The following is a 15,979-nucleotide window of genomic DNA, read 5'->3' on the forward strand; positions in this document are numbered from 1 at the left end:
ATTATTATCATTATCAGTTATATAATACTTTATACGTATGAAATTTGTATCAATTACTACTCATCAAATGGAAATAGTTTTAATTTTGTGTCTTACCCTATTAAGTGTAACTTTTCTCCCTGCTCGTACAATGTTCTGAGAGTTTTATTTTCCGGTGCAAAAAATGAATGATCCTCGATGAGCATCACTTCATCATATGTATCAAATGTAAAGAAACGACTGCATTTGATATAAGGCTCGTCGAATTTACGATTGAAATAAATATTTAAATAAGAATATGATTGACTTATGCACGGGAAAATATGCCTGCAAATTTTCCTAATAAATATTTTATGCTAAAAATAAAATATTTCAAGTAAAATTTTGACCGAAATTTCGTTTATTGGTTTTTGAACTCTTCTTCTTTGATTTTTTAAATGTAAAAATAAATGTACAGCTTACTTTTTTTGAATTTTTAAATTATAAATAGCATAAAACATATTGACTTTGACATCATTCAATGATAAAAATTATTCATTTTAGAGCAAGGTAATATAATTTTTTGGGATGCATAGAAAAAATCATTTGACTATTGAGCTATTTAAGAAAAAAGATATCAGAAATTTATATGATAAAGTAAAAGAAGCAAAGATATCGAAGAAATATTTGCGTAAATGGTTTAAATTGAGAAATGAAGAAATTTTTTATCATTTGTTTATAATGTCAGATATTATTCAATTCGAAAGACAGCACTTCCGAATATTTCACTTCGAAAGGTAATTATTGCTAGAATTTTTTCTCCTAACATTCACTTGTGTTATTATTTGTTCCATTTAACATACAATTTTAACGAACTTACGTGGCACTGATAAGTTCATCAGTTATTTCAAAGTATTTATTTCCTAAATGATTGCATAAATCGTCCTTATTACAACAACATCTAAATGTGACGACCACATGATCTAGCGAAATTAAATCTTGCAAGCAACTTGGTCCTTCAATAGTACATCCTTCTTTTTTGCATATTTCTTCTGTATCACTTCCATAACTCATCTTTAATCTTCAAAAAATTATTCGATAACATACTGTATTATTTAATGCTCAAACTAAATCATATGATGATAAAATAATCTGCCATATTACAGTATAATTAAAATTGTTTTACTTTTAATGCAAATTTAACCTTAAACAAAAATCTAGAATTTACATAATCGAGAAAAAAAAAACCAACGATGTTGGTGGATTTCGATCGGTTTCTGTAAATTGTAAAGATGGCATGTAGTAACAGAATTTTTGAGGTTCTGCTAACATTTCACGTTTTCCTATTTTCATCATAAAATCTTCGTCTTCCCAATTACCGATAGTTAAATTAAAACTACCAAATGCACAGAGATGTAAAGGTATATTAATTCCAGATGATGTCAAATTTCCTGTGTGCTCATCAACTGAAATAAGATTATTTATGAATCATTTTTCCGTAAAGATTCAAGCTTTTCACGTAAAGCATTTTTTTCTCCTCTTCCAAATTGTTATTTATTATTATTTTTCCTTTCTTTTTTTTTAGATTAAACAATTTTATTCTAATTTCTGTAGTCCTAATTGTCATCATTTTTGATAGTCACCTGTTGGTCTGCTATAGACATATTTGCGATACGTCCATTGTCTACCGAAAATTGGCATGAATGTATCAGTTGCAACGTCATATATTAGAGATTCTTTAAATGATCGTATCGCGAGATTGTTCATCCAAGTTTTCGCATTTATGCTAGCATATGAAAGTAATTTTTCATCGCTGGTATAAGCACAAAGCATATAATTCATATCGCAGCAACAATAAAAGAAAAATTCCAATGGGGACAGATAATATATACATTCTGATTTAGGGCATATATCCGTAAAATTCATTGAAACAGCATCCGCTAATGATTTCTTTAAACAATTGTTTATTAAAATTTGAATGTTTAAAAAAAAATAAATTGTACTTTATAAATCAGGAAAAGACACGCTAATTTAATTGATAAAATTTAAATGAAAGCAAATGTTTTAACTCAAAATATGCTTATGCATATATCAAAGAAAAAAATTTTCATTGAAATTCATTTTAAAACGAACATTTATCCGTTGAGTAGATTGTGATAATTGATCAAATTTTGATGCCAACAATGGTCCCACATAAATTTTAGTCATTGAACACGAATCCAACAATAATACACAATGATTAATACCAACTACTTTCGTCCAAAAAAATATTTGCATAAAATTCAAAGTTTTTATCACTTATTTGCAAATATCTTACTAAGAAAGTGAAAACAAAAAATTAGGGGATAAAGAAAGAGAGGCCATTGATAAGTGGATATCTGAAAAAGGAAATAATAAAAAAGATAAGTGCATTTGTTGTTGCAGTAATTGTTAATTAGTTACTAGAAGTATTCTATTATTTTTCCAATTTGTAAAAATTCACTTTCCATATATCAATAAGTAGAATAAATCGTAAAAAAAAAAGGAATTACTGCAAGTGCACCATCCTCCAATAAACAATACGGAAGTGATTTGCCAGGAACATAGTTATATGTACCATTACTCGGTTTCGGCAAATTTTTCAACAATAAATTACCAATAAAATTAACAATTTCTTCATCATTCATCTCCTAATAAAGTCATAATTTATTAATGACATTAATTTTGATTATAAAGTTGGGCAATTTATTTCACTATGTATAACAGTATAATATATAAAAATAAACAAACATTAATGGATGAGCAATCCTTGCAGCAATAATAAAAGATATCTACCAAATGTTTCATCTTCATTCTTTGATCATTACTGCATATTGTTCTCATTTAAACCAATTATCAATGTTCAAAATGAATTTCAAATTGTTGACTCAATTGAAGTTTTTTACAATTGAAGGAAAAAAACTTATTGAGGAGAATTTTCTTTTTTTCTTGCTAATTTGTAAGTTCTTTTCGTAACATTACTAAATTTAAATTAATTTGAACAAATATATATACAAAAGCATACATATATGTTCTCTCAGATAGATCGATTTGATATGTGAATCCATACGTATAATTAGTAGTTTTCATGCAATTTTGAATCATTTCTCTATTATCAGTATCAAATTCACGTTTTAAATTCCAGTACTCTTCCATGATACGCACAGAATAATAGCAAAAATGAAAGCCCTTAAAAAAGAATTGAAAGAACTCGTTTTTGTACTTTGGCATATATATGTATGGCATATATATGTATGTATTTTAATAATCGCACGCTAATAAATATGTCACCATTATTGTTTTACAAGTAATAATATGCTTTGTGTAACCTTTTTTTTTTTCTTGTGTGTTTTTTGCAATATTTATTTACAAATTGTCACGCTTAGTTTGCAAACTACTAATAAGCCTTTAAAACCTTCGGTGGATCATTACAAAGGGAAGATCGTTTTCTACGTGGAAATGAAGTCACCAGTATTTGTTGTAGTGAATTGTCACATTGCCCTGAAAACGAATTAATTACTATATTCATCAATTCTGTATTTTCCTACTGAAAATAGCGCGAAATTGCTTTTCTTCTCATTCTGCAATACAACATTAATCGTTTTATCATTATTTTCTCATGATTGAAATAACTGTAATAAAAAAAAATAAAATCTTAAGATTCTCGTATGGTTAAAATATCATTTATAGTTAATTAATTCATTTCATCGCTTATTTATTACTCAGCAGATTTTCATTGTTGTTCATTCATGTATTCCAATATTTAAATTTCAAACTATACCATCATTACAAATTGTATCATTTGTGAAGAGTGCAACACCTAGTGTACATAACCAAAAGAGATTGGACTGGAAGAACCACCAGGACATTTAATTGTAAACATTGATTATAGAAACTTTAACTACCCTTTTATAGTCATCCATTTTGTTGCTTTCGCAATTTAATGCTAAATATGCTAATTAAGTAATTCAGTAAAACATTTTAGAAGATTTTAAAACATTTTAGAAGTGTGCGAATTTTTTAAAATAACCTTACTAATTTAGTACATTATTCAAATTAGAAATTTCAAACAGAAAAACAGCATAAGTTTTGTTTTTCTTAGAAACTAAAGGGAAATAAACTTTTAAAAAAAAGGTGTCATTAGCATCGAAATATGAGTAAGTGAAGTGTGATTAAGATGTCCAACAATGAATGAGGACGAATATCGAAAATAAACCGATATGCTTTAATTATCAATTAGCTAAAATTGAAAACGAAGATTTTCATGACAATGCAAAAATCAGTAAGTACATAATATTGGATCAACGAACGAGAATTATTTAATACTTCACAAATTAAATATTTCATCAAACACTTACACCTAACGTCAGAAATCCATCAGTTTCCATTTATGCAAATATTAGATCTTTTGTGTTATTATCTCTCGTTTCAGCTCAAATTGAAATTCTGTCTCGAGTTACTCTTAGTTAAAAGAGCAATAATTAATTGTTAAACTTGAAAAATATCAAGTTAATGCATCCACAGAGTGAAGTCCCATTAGTGGTACTTCACCAGATGGTAACCACTGACTTTATTAAATTAAAGACCTAAAAAAGCGTCCTAAAAGCTAAAAATTAGATTTAATTGATAGCTCTTGGATAACATCCTTCATGATGTCATTCGGTTCAACACTATTGCTCAACATGCATAAAGTTATTTTCCTTCCATTTGTATCATTTATAACAATTATTCCAACCTCTTTATTTCCCTGAACAAACAGTCGTTGAAGTGTACGTCCATCCCATAGATTGCTTTCCTCTAACAAAATTTTCAAGTGTTGCATAAGGAATAAACGTATATATGTAGAATGTATAATAATGCAGTAATTAGATTTCTTGAAATTGTAGGGATTTAAATTCCAGGATCATTCCAAAGAAAGGTTTTAACTGACAATTGATAGCTGATAAAAATCTCAGCAAATATTATTAGAAAAGATGAATGATATCATATCACATTTGAAATGGATAATAGCCATGCTGCATTTCCATGTAAGAGCCGCTATTCAACAACAAATGATTCCGTCTATAAGTGGAATGGATGAATTGGAATCATTCTCGCTTACGGCTATACAACGTGTTCTTTCACTTTTCGTAATCCAGACGTGGTTACGTGGTTATAGTAAATGGACAGTGATTCGGCATCGCAGAATTATAAATAAATTCATTCATGAATTTATTCAGGAAATACATTCATGTTTTCTTGATCCATTCAACATTCAATATGACTTCGACACAATAAAATGCTAAATTTCGAAAGCATTAACTTTCCCTTCCATAAGTTTATAAAGATATATGAAATCATTAAGCTATTTAAATCCAACCAGTTTTCAGTGAAAGAAATAAGCAATCAATAAAAATTTCAACCTTAAAAAGAAAGAAATTTGAACACCTCAATTTCTAAGTAATTCATACTTAAAGCCTTGTTCGGTTCAAATACTAAACAGTGAGAATGAAGATAAAACGTTACAGCCCTCTACCCCGCGGTACTTTCCTCCCGCTCCGAAGTTCATTTTAAGTTCGGCTTATCTACTCATTTTGTTTAGATGGTTTGGTACTAATTTCAATTGTAGACAGTTGCAAAATGAAGCATTTCATCTTCAAATAATTAGTTTTCACTTCGTATTGAAAGACAAATGAAATACTTTGATATCTATTCATTCGTTTCGTTCATTTTTCCTCTTTCTTTTCTCCATTCTTTGGCTTCACCATTGGTTCATTTATATTTGTATATCACTAATCCTCTTTTTTCATGAATTCGGCCATTTCCTTTCCCGGCTTCATTTGCTCGTTCGCAGTTTTTTCCATTCTAATACATATGACTTCTCATATTTCGTGTTTTGGGAGAACTATCATTTCGTCATTTGATTTCATGAAAAATGAAATTGTTAAATATCCACTTGGAAACTTTGTTTCGAGAATGAAAATGACTTTCTGTAAAGTTCTGTTTCTTGTGAATAATTTCCATGTCATTACATCTAACTCTTCTAAAATCTTCAGTAATTCGAATATTCCCGAGTCATTTGGATTCCGATTTTCTATGAAATTTCCAATGAAAAAGCCGAGTATCTAGAAATCCGCAATAATCAACAAAACTGACAGCGATCAACGTTCCTGCAGATAGAAGTTATTGATGAGGCTAATAAAAAGGTAATTATTAAAATTCCAAATCGATTTTTATTGTTCCACGACAACATATTGCCGAAATATTTATATGCTAGGAAGGTTTTTATTTCCTTCTCTTTCTTGACCATTTAACAGCATCAACAAAACATTTCTTGATAATGTACAGAAAAAGTGCACTTGTCCCAAGTAATAATTATTGAAACGTTTTTTTGCTATGCAAATCTTTTAGCACCTCGTCCAGCTCGTCATCCTCCATTTTGTTTTCCAAGCTAAACAAGTAGTTTGCTGATAATAACAGTTAACAGCCATAATGTTTCAAATGACCTTAGTAATAAGATACGTGACATGAAGATGATATATTTGAATAAGGAAAAAATGAGAGAAAAAAATCCAAAAACCTGGGAATTAAAGCTTTTGCTTCCTCAGATGTTTCTGGACACAGGTTAGCAATCTGTGCAACCTCAAATTTATGCAGCGGTTTCGTTGCCAGCAAACTGCAATCAATGTTACTGAAGAACAAGTTTTGATTTTAACGACGTGACAAAAAGTTTATCGGAAACACATTCCCTTCAGATGTAAAATTTAACGCTTACGTTCTAACAGCTCGAATCGTTTCCCTATTTTTAAACCGTGCCATTCGTCGCGTATAATTTAAAGTTTTCACGAAAACATCACTCATCTCGTCAATTTCCTCCTGAAAATATAATTTCTTCCATTACTAATAAAGAAGATTTCCCGAACATCAGCATTGGACTCACCTCAAACATATTCGATCATAAACACCAATCACAAACGTTACAAAAAGTAATATAGTCCAAGAAACAAAATTTATTCAACTAATGCAATTACGTGATGAAACGTCAAACATGAAAATTGGTATAAACGAGATATAAACGACAAGATATAAACGATCTCATAAAAAGTAACAATTTTAATAGCACCTGCAAGAACGCATAAAACTTTGAATTATGGCACGAAATCAAGATGATAACATCAAATCATCCGTCTACCATCTGTCAACTGAAGTTCTAATATGATTGCTTGAATTAAATTACTGCCCTACGTAAGAACCTAAAATTATACTAATTTTGTTTGTGTACAAAACAGCTTCACGGTACACGTCAGCTTTGGCTGAAAGTAGTAGTGGTTCAAATTAAAAAATTCGTTTGAGCTCGTAATCTGACCAACAGATTTTACCTTCTGCTCACTTTGTTGGCGTCGATGTTCTAACAGTAAGTACACTTCCGATGTTAACAAAGTATCGGCTTGTTCAAATTCTGAAAATAGGGATAATTAATTTAAACATAAGAAGCTGCTGTTAATCTCGGGGAATAGAAGCCGAGTATATTGGTTTACGGTAAAAACAAAAGCATCTATCTCTCTGCTTTTGCTGCCTTTACCTTTAATGCCGAGTAGTAAAACAAATTACACAATACACTAAACAAGAAAACAAACCTTTCGGGAATTTCAATTCGGTCGCATCTTCATCAGTTGTATCATCCGGCTGATTACCTGGCATTATCCCTTCGTTGTAAAGAACAAAAACCACTGCAATACTCTGCATTCATACATAGTTTATTGAGATCTACAAACGCAGACCTTAAACATTATGCTTGGACTGAATGACCACTGTTAAAGCAACATTAAAAATAAATATTTTTACTATTCAAGAATATCAAGTAATAAATATTGCATAAATAATAATCCGACAGAGGCAGAAGTAAGCACAGCAAATATATCATCACGGAATACAAAAACAAAAAAACAAACAAGTACCCGAACAAGTAATTAGTATTTGACTACAACTATCTCAAGGCAAGAGATTCCCAACAAAACTGACAGAAATAACAGAAAATATCAAATCAATAATGACGGTAAAAAGAAGAAATGGAGAGATCAATGATCATTTAGAGATCAGCAAGAAATATGGTCGAAAGATGTGGTTCAGAAATAAAGGTTGTGGTTCGAAAGATGTGGTTCAGAAATGCCAGTTCAGAAATAAACTTGAATCAGTACTTACAATGAGACAAAATATTACAACCGCGCTTTTACATGTGCTTAAATCCCACTTTAAAATCTAGAAATTCAATAAATACTATGAGGACGTGTTATAATGGTATTCTTAACGAGAAAAATCTCTGAAAAGCTAGAAGATATTGGCAGTATTCAATGTTAATAGTGAATGTCAATAGTACTTCCCTCATTAGTTCAACCACTTCTATACACATTTTCCTCAGTGTCTCGATTTATTTCTTCGCATCATTGTCGCCACCGAAAAGACTGTAATAAATGTACAGAACTGTAGGAAGATGCGAAATCTGAAATATATATTTTATCGCCAAAACTACTGGATATCATGCCTTACCATTTCAGCTTGAGACTGGTCAAACGTTGCTATCCACTAAAACATTCGAGTATTGTGATTACTACTCTTATACATAATGGGTAAAAGGATGACCATGTTTTCGAAGGGGAATTTTTAAAAAGTAGCTCCATAAAAGAATTTTGATACATAGACATGCCGTCACAAAAGTCCACCAATCAAAAAGAAATCTAGCTATAGCGAGAGCCTTATAATGCATTAAGTGTACTGCAAATTGAAGGAAATACAAGGGTTGTAAGTTATTCTGACCTGTGCTCGGCGAACGATATTCTTTCTGAATGAGGCTTCAAAAAGCCATGCAAAGCAATCCATGGTAGTACAATTCCAGCGAGAACAAAAGGATTCTTCAATAAATCATGTCGCTTTTTCAACATTTTATAATCTATCTGAAAAAAGAAAGAGTAAAGCGATCGATGATAGAAATGAAAATAACCATTCCAAACTTTCAATCTGCATGTCTCCCATGAATACCAACAATGATGATAACAAAGTATCAATCAAAACATCCAGCTGACAGCAATCAGCAACTAAGAGAATGCATGATGAAACAAATACAATTGTTAACGATAATCTAAATACCACTTGTCGATGATAATATTTGAGTAACTTACAGTGGTATCAACAGCGCCAGAACTGGAATTACCAACCTGAAAAATTCAACAATTAATTTTATTTCGGATAGTATTAACTGGGCCATGGTACTATTTTTTCCGTTTCTCCAAATGGTATCAACTGGATACTGGAAGATGATTTCTTTTCACCTACCATTTTTATCTTCATAAATGATTCAAATGGAAAAGAGAGAAGTTTGGAATTTTCCGTCCGAAAGAACCCACAAGTCTCGAAGAACAACACTTACTCATACTTCATTTGTTCATGGTCATGTAAACCAAAACGACAACGCGAGCATTTTTCGAAATTCATTGACTTCAGAAGGAAGTCCTTCCATTCCCGTACCTTAGATCCTATCCAGTTTCTCACGAATCGCATAATTTGATTCGACGCACTAATTCAAATTAACTGCTGGGCCTCCATGTTCAGATAACTCAACTAACTCTCTCAACGTAACTTTGGTAACAGAGAAGAGATACTTTTCGGTGATGGCAACAGGCAATATCAGCTCCCTGGATTTCTATATTGTGGTGATGTTATTAAAAAAACGGATAAGAAGAAAGTGGACTAACCGATGTGGTGGCCATATACACTTTGCGCAGAGTTCTTATTACCATATTTCTCTGTAAAGTAAGCATAAGTTTTCTGTAACACCATCTAAATCTGATTAGATCGCAGGGTAAAGATATAAAAAAGCCACGTAAAGAAGTATTACACTCTCCAAAAACCTTCGCCATACGCTTAGAAAAAAACGGACAAGACCAACACCAGGAGCTCCTAGATTTTACGGCCGAGGCATTAGAAAGCGACGCAAAGCAGAGAAAAAAACTAAACTTTGGAAGTTTCTGCTTTTATGTTGATTGTTTAAGACGAGAAATTATTTATTCGGGGATAATATTTTCGAATGCTACAACTTGCTTTTAAATGAAACATTTTATAAGGGAAACAAAAATGACCGATACAAATTAATGCAGTTTGAAATCACATTCCTGTTACTACAACTATAAAGATTCGTTTGTTACATATGTCCTTAGATGCATAATCTGTGTGAGTTTGTGCATGCTTAAATTACATTTCCGTATCTATAGTTACACGTAAACAAACGTTCACCACGTGCATGCATGTTCTGTCTATTGCTATACAATGAGATAATAGGAATTAAAATGAAAATAATCAAGTTTCATGATGCTACTTAATTCTAAGTAAATGGAAATCCTCCTCGAAAATAGGGATTGATAAAAAGTCATCACTGGCTTCAGGCACTATTTTAAATTCCCACAGCAGGTTTCTTCGTTTACCCAGTGTTTATTTTATTCTTGTATACTGTTCGTTGGAGAAATTTAGACTTGTCAAAATGGGATATATATATAACTTATGCAATGGAAAGTTAATGTACCGTATTGAAGCAGTAAAGGATTCCAGAAAAATTTTTCGACAATAATAATCTTTTTTCTTTTTCTGACCAGTTATTGCGTCGCAATTTTGATAGCTTTTCTCTAGAAGACAATAATGAAAGATTATTCGATTCGGAAAATGTATCAGTTGGTTTCCTTTATTCGTTGGTAGTATCGAGCTATTGTGGCGCATGTAAGTACAAAGACGAATGACGATCCTTGCAGGAATATTCGAAATCTGAACAAATTAATTAATAGTCGCATGTGATTGTAATAATGAAAAATTGCTCCAGTTATCGCTTTAGTGATGGCAAACATAATAATTTTCAGTTGTTTTAATCTATTGATGAGAAAAATTAAAAATTTAGAGGCGAAACAAATATACCAGAATATTTCGAGTAATATTTTGGACCAGTGCGAAAAAAAAAAGGAAAAAAGAGAATTCCAGGGATAAAGAAAAAAGATTTAGATATCTTTTTAGTATATGCATAGTTATAATAAGATTACTAGGCAGCCAAATAATAATTTATAGCAGATTTTTCGAACTCTATGGTTTGAAGTATGATCGGATAATGGTCAGCTCAGAAAGTGTCTATCAGCTAATTATTGAGGAAAACGAGAACCAATCCCACAACAATGAGCAAAGATTAAAAAGAAAAAGGGACCCATGAAGTCCTTCTAATACATCACAACTCAACGAATCGTTGGAAAAATCTTTAATACTTTTTCTCATTGAGTATTGTAGTTTGAAAACGAATGAAAATAGAATAAGGACGAAGAAGAAATTCATCAATAACACTATATGTCACTGCTATATGGCTTGCCAAATACATCTATACAAGCATCAAAGTGGAACTTAAAAATTAGAAGTTGATTAGATGCGTATCCTTCATTTAATCATTCAGTTTACTGTGAAATCACATTTTGAACCAAAGTGATCAATATTACCTGTGTTCCGCGAATGAAACTCTTTCACTGTGTGGCTTCAGATACCCCATCAAGGCTATCCAGGCTAGCAAAGTACCCGATAGAAATACCGGATTTTTTAGCCAATCGCGATGTCGTTTCATTTCTTGTTGTTGTAGCTGCAACGAAATTATAACTGTTATCATCAATGCCAATACTACACAATCCGACGAAGGTCAGAGTCCTTCTTTTACAATTTTGAAACGACTGAAACACTATGCTAATTGCTATTGCGTCATCTTCATTTTGATCTAGTAGAAAGGAATGTCGAATCGTAGCAAAAAATTGTTGAATTATCACTGCTCTCAATATTCATCTATTATAACGATAACATTATTATTACACCAGTTCTTATCAATGATATCCTATTAACATTGAAGTCTGTCACCACCAATTCTATTATTAAGACAGTGCGTGAAGCGAAACCCATAAATAAATTCCTTGATCAAAGCTTTTGATTTCAAACCATGCTTACATTCATGCCGACAAATCCTGGATCGTAATCCTTCGTCTGAAAAAGCATGACATTCATAAGCACAAAAGGAATGAAGCTCGCTTTGTCCCAAGATACGTGCTATTGTAAAATCACAATTCTTTGAACACATGTAAAGTTACGGAAAATTTTAATTGTGCGATCTGAATAAGATCCTTTTCCGATTAGTTTACGCCGATTAATCCCAACGCACTAACCTTTTGCATTGTCGCTGAAGTCATTAACGCCTTTCTAATCAGATTCATCCTCTGTCAACTGCAAATTAGCATTATATTATGTATCAGCCAAAGTTTCCTCATACGATCGACGATAATTCAAAGCCAGAAAAAGTGTAGCCAACATTAGAGGATCAGTTCAGTGTTACTGACCGATCCAGAATGGGAAATATTTGTTGAAAGTTTTACACTACATATCATAACCTATCCTCTACTCAAATATACGAATGTCCTATCAGCTAAGTTCTATCCTATCAGTAAATTCTACGTCATGACCAGTATACTCTCCTGCAATGAACGAAGATGTTAATGTCCTGAAAATTTTCAGTATCGGATCAGACTTGTATTTGACTGAGATCCGGTCAAGTACAGTGGACAAGCAGGAAATCGAGAGCGTAAGTACTGTTACTACTGAACGAAAGGATAATGGGAAAATAAACATTTACTTCCCTCATCTGGAACAAATATCCAGAAAGCAGGCTGAATTTACAAAATCAACACTACATTTCAAAACCTATCCTCTAAATGGGCTTTCTGAAAAGCTTAGTTGAATAGTTTGTCCTCAAAATGCTCAGCCAATCTGAACGTTGTCTTTTAAACTTGACTAAATAAATATCACGCAAGTATGACGAGGAAATAGAGAGACTAATCCTTTGCTACTTAATTTTCTCCCGACCGGAAAATAAATCAGAAAATGATGATATGCATAACAACATTGAAAAGCTTAGTTGGGCAGTTTCCCCGAGGAATAGCTTATGTCAAATGAGTGTTTATGAGAATACGGAAGTGACGACCTTAATCAACAAGACATATCTTTTATAAGGATCTAATAATCTTCACTGTCCACAACAAATGTCGCATTGATCAAATACAACGTTGAGAGATGAGAAAACGAAGTTTGAAGTGTCAGAGAGGTATGGCAGCTCTCTCATAGGGTCCATCTAACACTGTCTCTTATCGATTTTTGCAAACAGCGAAATTCGTCTCGTTCATTGATGAAATAGACAGAGAACCATAGTAATGGAAAATATTCTTTGCATTTGAGTTGAGTTGGATTGGTTTTGGCTGAGACTAATGGCAGATATTGCAAATGGTTGCGACAGATCGAAAGGCTAACGTAGGCTGTACGTCAAAGGTCATTTGAGCACTTATTGTAAATGATTTCTCCATACTTTTTCTTTAATTATTCCTTTTTTTTTTTTTAAATTTTATACGATGTGATCTCTTGGTTACAGGGACTTGAAAGAACTGTTAATTTAACTTAATGAGAATTGTTAGTCATAATATGTCCCGCTGTCTTAACGTGGAATACATGAAGGGGTGTACAGTAATCCTTGGTGTATAATAATCCCCGTCCGTAGCAAAAGGAAGCTGTAAAATCACCTAAAACTTGGAATAACCTGCTCAGATATCTTTCAGCAGTAAGAAAATTGAAATTACATTGAAAAAAAAATCGAAAATCTCATTTCGAGAAGAAACTTAAAGCAGGGCAAAAATACATAAGTGGACAGGAATATGGCAGAATCCATGCGCTTGCTTTTGGATGCTAGCCGACACGTCCGCAACGTCCAAACGTACTTGAAGGAAAGGAAAAGTCTGCGGCACATCACTTGATTCCCTCAAAAGTACATCAAATAATGCTTTATTTTACACGTTATCTACAAGGTATTCTAAAATTATATATTAAAAAAAGAAAACATGACAAAAATCGTTAATGCTTATGCATTGTCGCTGTGTCTTTTATCAGACTATCGCTTTATGCCACTTTGTATTCTGTTTATTTGTCAGGACGGATGTACTGTTGATCCCTGATTGAAGTACCATGGTACCAGACAGCTGTACCAGCAAACGCCGTCAGTGGTACCAAAGCAATAGATCTAAATGAATAAACTTCGATTTGAAACACAGATATATTGTATGCGTCATATTTTTTACACGTCAAAGATTGCCACAAACACTTTTGAGGAATCTAGTCAAGCAAATCAAACTCGCCATTCCAAATGACTCAAGATTTCACTAATTTAAAATGTTCTGAGAAACAGGAAATCAATACAAGTTCTCCAATCGAGATCAATGATTTGGAAGATTACTAGAAAAGAATCAATAATTACTCGTTTACCGGTTGAATTCAGCCTGCGACATGCTTTTCACGAAACGCCTACGAGCAATGGAAAATGCCGTGTGGAGAGCAACGCATGCAAGAACCGGAACAGCCGGATTTTTCATAAATTTGTCGTACATCCTCTTCACTATTCCTGTATCGTCAGGCTGCAAAGAACTGAATGTAGTCATGCATTATATAGCATTAATAGTTCTTCCCAGCTAAACTTACAAAAAGTTACCAGAGGACGAAAGAGGAAAGGCATGTTGTCGCTGTTAAATATTGTGATGTGCACAAAATCTGAAATATATTTTTCAGAATAGCCAAATCAAATATGAACACAGGAAGTGGTTAACGTGAAAAATTGATAACGAAATTAAACAACAATAAATGCTACTAATTACAAAGAAATGTGAATGAAATATTACGACGTGAATGACGCGATGAAACGTGAAATGCGTTACATCTCATTTTAGTTAACAGCAATCACCTTTGCACATATCGATGATTTATACGCCAATGTTTTTGGTACTTCTCATATAATTCTTGTAGTGCTAAGTGTAAGGCTCAAAGTGCAAAACTGCAAGGTATCAGAAGTGCACCATCATTAAGTACTGCTATTTACATGCAGCGTGCACCAGAGCTCTACACTTGCAATATTTGAAAGCGAAACTGAAGGTGTTATATGAAAGCAATCGATAGCATGGCCTGTTTTCCGTACATTCATTCTCTTGTTTCTCTTTTATCCTTGCTTCCACTTCTTTCTCTTGTTTAGTCATTGAAGAAAAATGCTCTATTAAAAGCGGTTCATAGTTGAACCGGGATGACGAGTAAAATCCCAGGGTCTCATCTTTTTTAAATATAATCCTGAAAAGAAATGGCAATAATGATATTTATCTAAAATAAATTAATTAATTAAATAAAATATATCGACAATTAGTTAATTAAAAAATGAATAAATCATAAATAGATGATTGGAGGAAAATAAGTAATAGACAAAAAGTAATGAGTAAATAAACAATTAAATCAAACAAGCGAAAATTTTTGTAAAGCCTTATAATTACAACTAATTAAGTGTACACATAAGTATAAAAAAAATGAACAGAAATATTATATGATAGCAATTGATCGATACAAACATGGGGTTGAACATCGCAGTGGAGCATTCGATGAACTTATCAGTTATCTATATAGTGTGAACGGAAGCGTTAAAATGATTAGCCGAATAATGACCTTTACAGTAGCTCAGCCTGGTGCTAATGGCACGACAACACGTTATTTATTTACATGCTTTCAACGGGAGAATTATAAACCATGCAATGGTTTCATTTCTAAATTTCTTAAATTATATTTGTTTTCATTTAACAAATTAATAATTTACAATGAATAACTGTTAATAGTTATCTAGAACATACAATGAAATGACTAAAAGAACTAATAGTTTCTTCTTTCTTTTTTTAGCTATTTTCTTTAAATTATCATCAAATGATTTCTTCAATATATGAAAGAAATTTTTCGTCGTTGAAAAATTTCTAAGAGGAAAAAAGTCATTTTTCCATCCTTTACACTACTTATTATTTTTTCTATCGAATCTGTAAGTGATGTTAACTTAGATTTAAAGAAATAAATACAGTTAGACTAAACTTGCTATATATAAAGTATTTAAATGTAAGTATTC

General features: G+C 31.9%; 6 protein-coding genes across 6 annotated transcripts; 1 reads left to right on the forward strand and 5 right to left on the reverse strand.

Annotated features, from left to right (window-relative positions):
* Window positions 1-1,206: 1,206 nt before the first annotated feature.
* Window positions 1,207-1,800, reverse strand: LOAG_07016 (hypothetical protein; the record flags this gene model as incomplete). Its single annotated transcript, XM_003142550.1, has 2 exons — window positions 1,207-1,424; window positions 1,602-1,800. Coding segments are annotated over 2 exons (417 nt in total), but the record flags the coding sequence as incomplete, so codon positions are not given.
* Window positions 1,801-4,949: 3,149 nt separating this feature from the next.
* LOAG_07019 (hypothetical protein) lies at window positions 4,950-5,261 on the forward strand (the record flags this gene model as incomplete). The annotated part of the gene is made up of 1 exon (XM_003142551.1): window positions 4,950-5,261. One exon carries the CDS (start codon window positions 4,950-4,952, stop codon window positions 5,259-5,261), a length of 312 nt encoding a protein of 103 aa, XP_003142599.1.
* A 708-nt stretch (window positions 5,262-5,969) lies between these two features.
* Window positions 5,970-7,691, reverse strand: LOAG_07020 (DNA-directed RNA polymerase II polypeptide). Its single transcript, XM_003142552.2, has 5 exons — window positions 7,593-7,691; window positions 7,335-7,414; window positions 6,731-6,831; window positions 6,536-6,631; window positions 5,970-6,406 (listed from the first exon to the last, which is right to left on the reverse strand). The coding sequence occupies exons 1-5, from the start codon at window positions 7,654-7,656 to the stop codon at window positions 6,331-6,333; spliced, it is 417 nt and encodes a 138-aa protein (XP_003142600.1). The 5' UTR covers window positions 7,657-7,691; the 3' UTR covers window positions 5,970-6,330.
* Window positions 7,692-7,967: 276 nt separating this feature from the next.
* Window positions 7,968-9,894, reverse strand: LOAG_07021 (hypothetical protein). Its single transcript, XM_020447318.1, has 4 exons — window positions 9,705-9,894; window positions 9,132-9,167; window positions 8,770-8,906; window positions 7,968-8,455 (listed from the first exon to the last, which is right to left on the reverse strand). Exons 1-4 carry the CDS (start codon window positions 9,867-9,869, stop codon window positions 8,371-8,373), a joined length of 423 nt encoding a protein of 140 aa, XP_020302436.1. The 5' UTR covers window positions 9,870-9,894; the 3' UTR covers window positions 7,968-8,370.
* A 633-nt stretch (window positions 9,895-10,527) lies between these two features.
* On the reverse strand, window positions 10,528-12,320 carry LOAG_07023 (hypothetical protein). Its single transcript, XM_020447319.1, has 4 exons — window positions 12,183-12,320; window positions 11,968-12,003; window positions 11,475-11,611; window positions 10,528-10,764 (listed from the first exon to the last, which is right to left on the reverse strand). The coding sequence occupies exons 1-4, from the start codon at window positions 12,228-12,230 to the stop codon at window positions 10,671-10,673; spliced, it is 315 nt and encodes a 104-aa protein (XP_020302437.1). The 5' UTR covers window positions 12,231-12,320; the 3' UTR covers window positions 10,528-10,670.
* Window positions 12,321-13,818: 1,498 nt separating this feature from the next.
* On the reverse strand, window positions 13,819-14,698 carry LOAG_07024 (hypothetical protein). The gene is made up of 3 exons (XM_020447320.1): window positions 14,543-14,698; window positions 14,320-14,468; window positions 13,819-14,077 (listed from the first exon to the last, which is right to left on the reverse strand). Exons 1-3 carry the CDS (start codon window positions 14,564-14,566, stop codon window positions 13,978-13,980), a joined length of 273 nt encoding a protein of 90 aa, XP_020302438.1. The 5' UTR covers window positions 14,567-14,698; the 3' UTR covers window positions 13,819-13,977.
* Between the last annotated feature and the right edge of the window lie 1,281 nt (window positions 14,699-15,979).

Source organism: Loa loa, assembly GCF_000183805.2.
Source record: "Loa loa unplaced genomic scaffold supercont3.507, whole genome shotgun sequence".
NCBI lineage: Eukaryota > Metazoa > Nematoda > Chromadorea > Rhabditida > Onchocercidae > Loa > Loa loa.

Coding starts and splice junctions, on each gene's coding strand:
- LOAG_07020 (XM_003142552.2), bottom strand. CDS start 7,656: ATGCCAGGTAATCAGCCGGATGATACAACTGATGAAGATGCGACCGAA. Junction 6,832..7,334: donor GCCAACAAAGTGAGCAGAAG/GTAAAATCTGTT, acceptor TTATATTTTCAG/GAGGAAATTGACGAGATGAG. Junction 6,632..6,730: donor ACGATTCGAGCTGTTAGAAC/GTAAGCGTTAAA, acceptor CATTGATTGCAG/TTTGCTGGCAACGAAACCGC.
- LOAG_07021 (XM_020447318.1), bottom strand. CDS start 9,869: ATGGCGAAGGTTTTTGGAGAGTGTAATACTTCTTTACGTGGCTTTTTT. Junction 9,168..9,704: donor TGTATATGGCCACCACATCG/GTTAGTCCACTT, acceptor TGAATTTTTCAG/GTTGGTAATTCCAGTTCTGG. Junction 8,456..8,769: donor ATATCGTTCGCCGAGCACAG/GTCAGAATAACT, acceptor TATATATTTCAG/ATTTCGCATCTTCCTACAGT.
- LOAG_07023 (XM_020447319.1), bottom strand. CDS start 12,230: ATGAATCTGATTAGAAAGGCGTTAATGACTTCAGCGACAATGCAAAAG. Junction 12,004..12,182: donor CTTCAGCGACAATGCAAAAG/GTTAGTGCGTTG, acceptor ATGCTTTTTCAG/ACGAAGGATTACGATCCAGG. Junction 11,612..11,967: donor CAGGATTTGTCGGCATGAAT/GTAAGCATGGTT, acceptor ATTTCGTTGCAG/CTACAACAACAAGAAATGAA.
- LOAG_07024 (XM_020447320.1), bottom strand. CDS start 14,566: ATGCCTTTCCTCTTTCGTCCTCTG. Junction 14,469..14,542: donor CTTTCCTCTTTCGTCCTCTG/GTAACTTTTTGT, acceptor AGTTCTTTGCAG/CCTGACGATACAGGAATAGT. Junction 14,078..14,319: donor TCGCAGGCTGAATTCAACCG/GTAAACGAGTAA, acceptor TTATTCATTTAG/ATCTATTGCTTTGGTACCAC.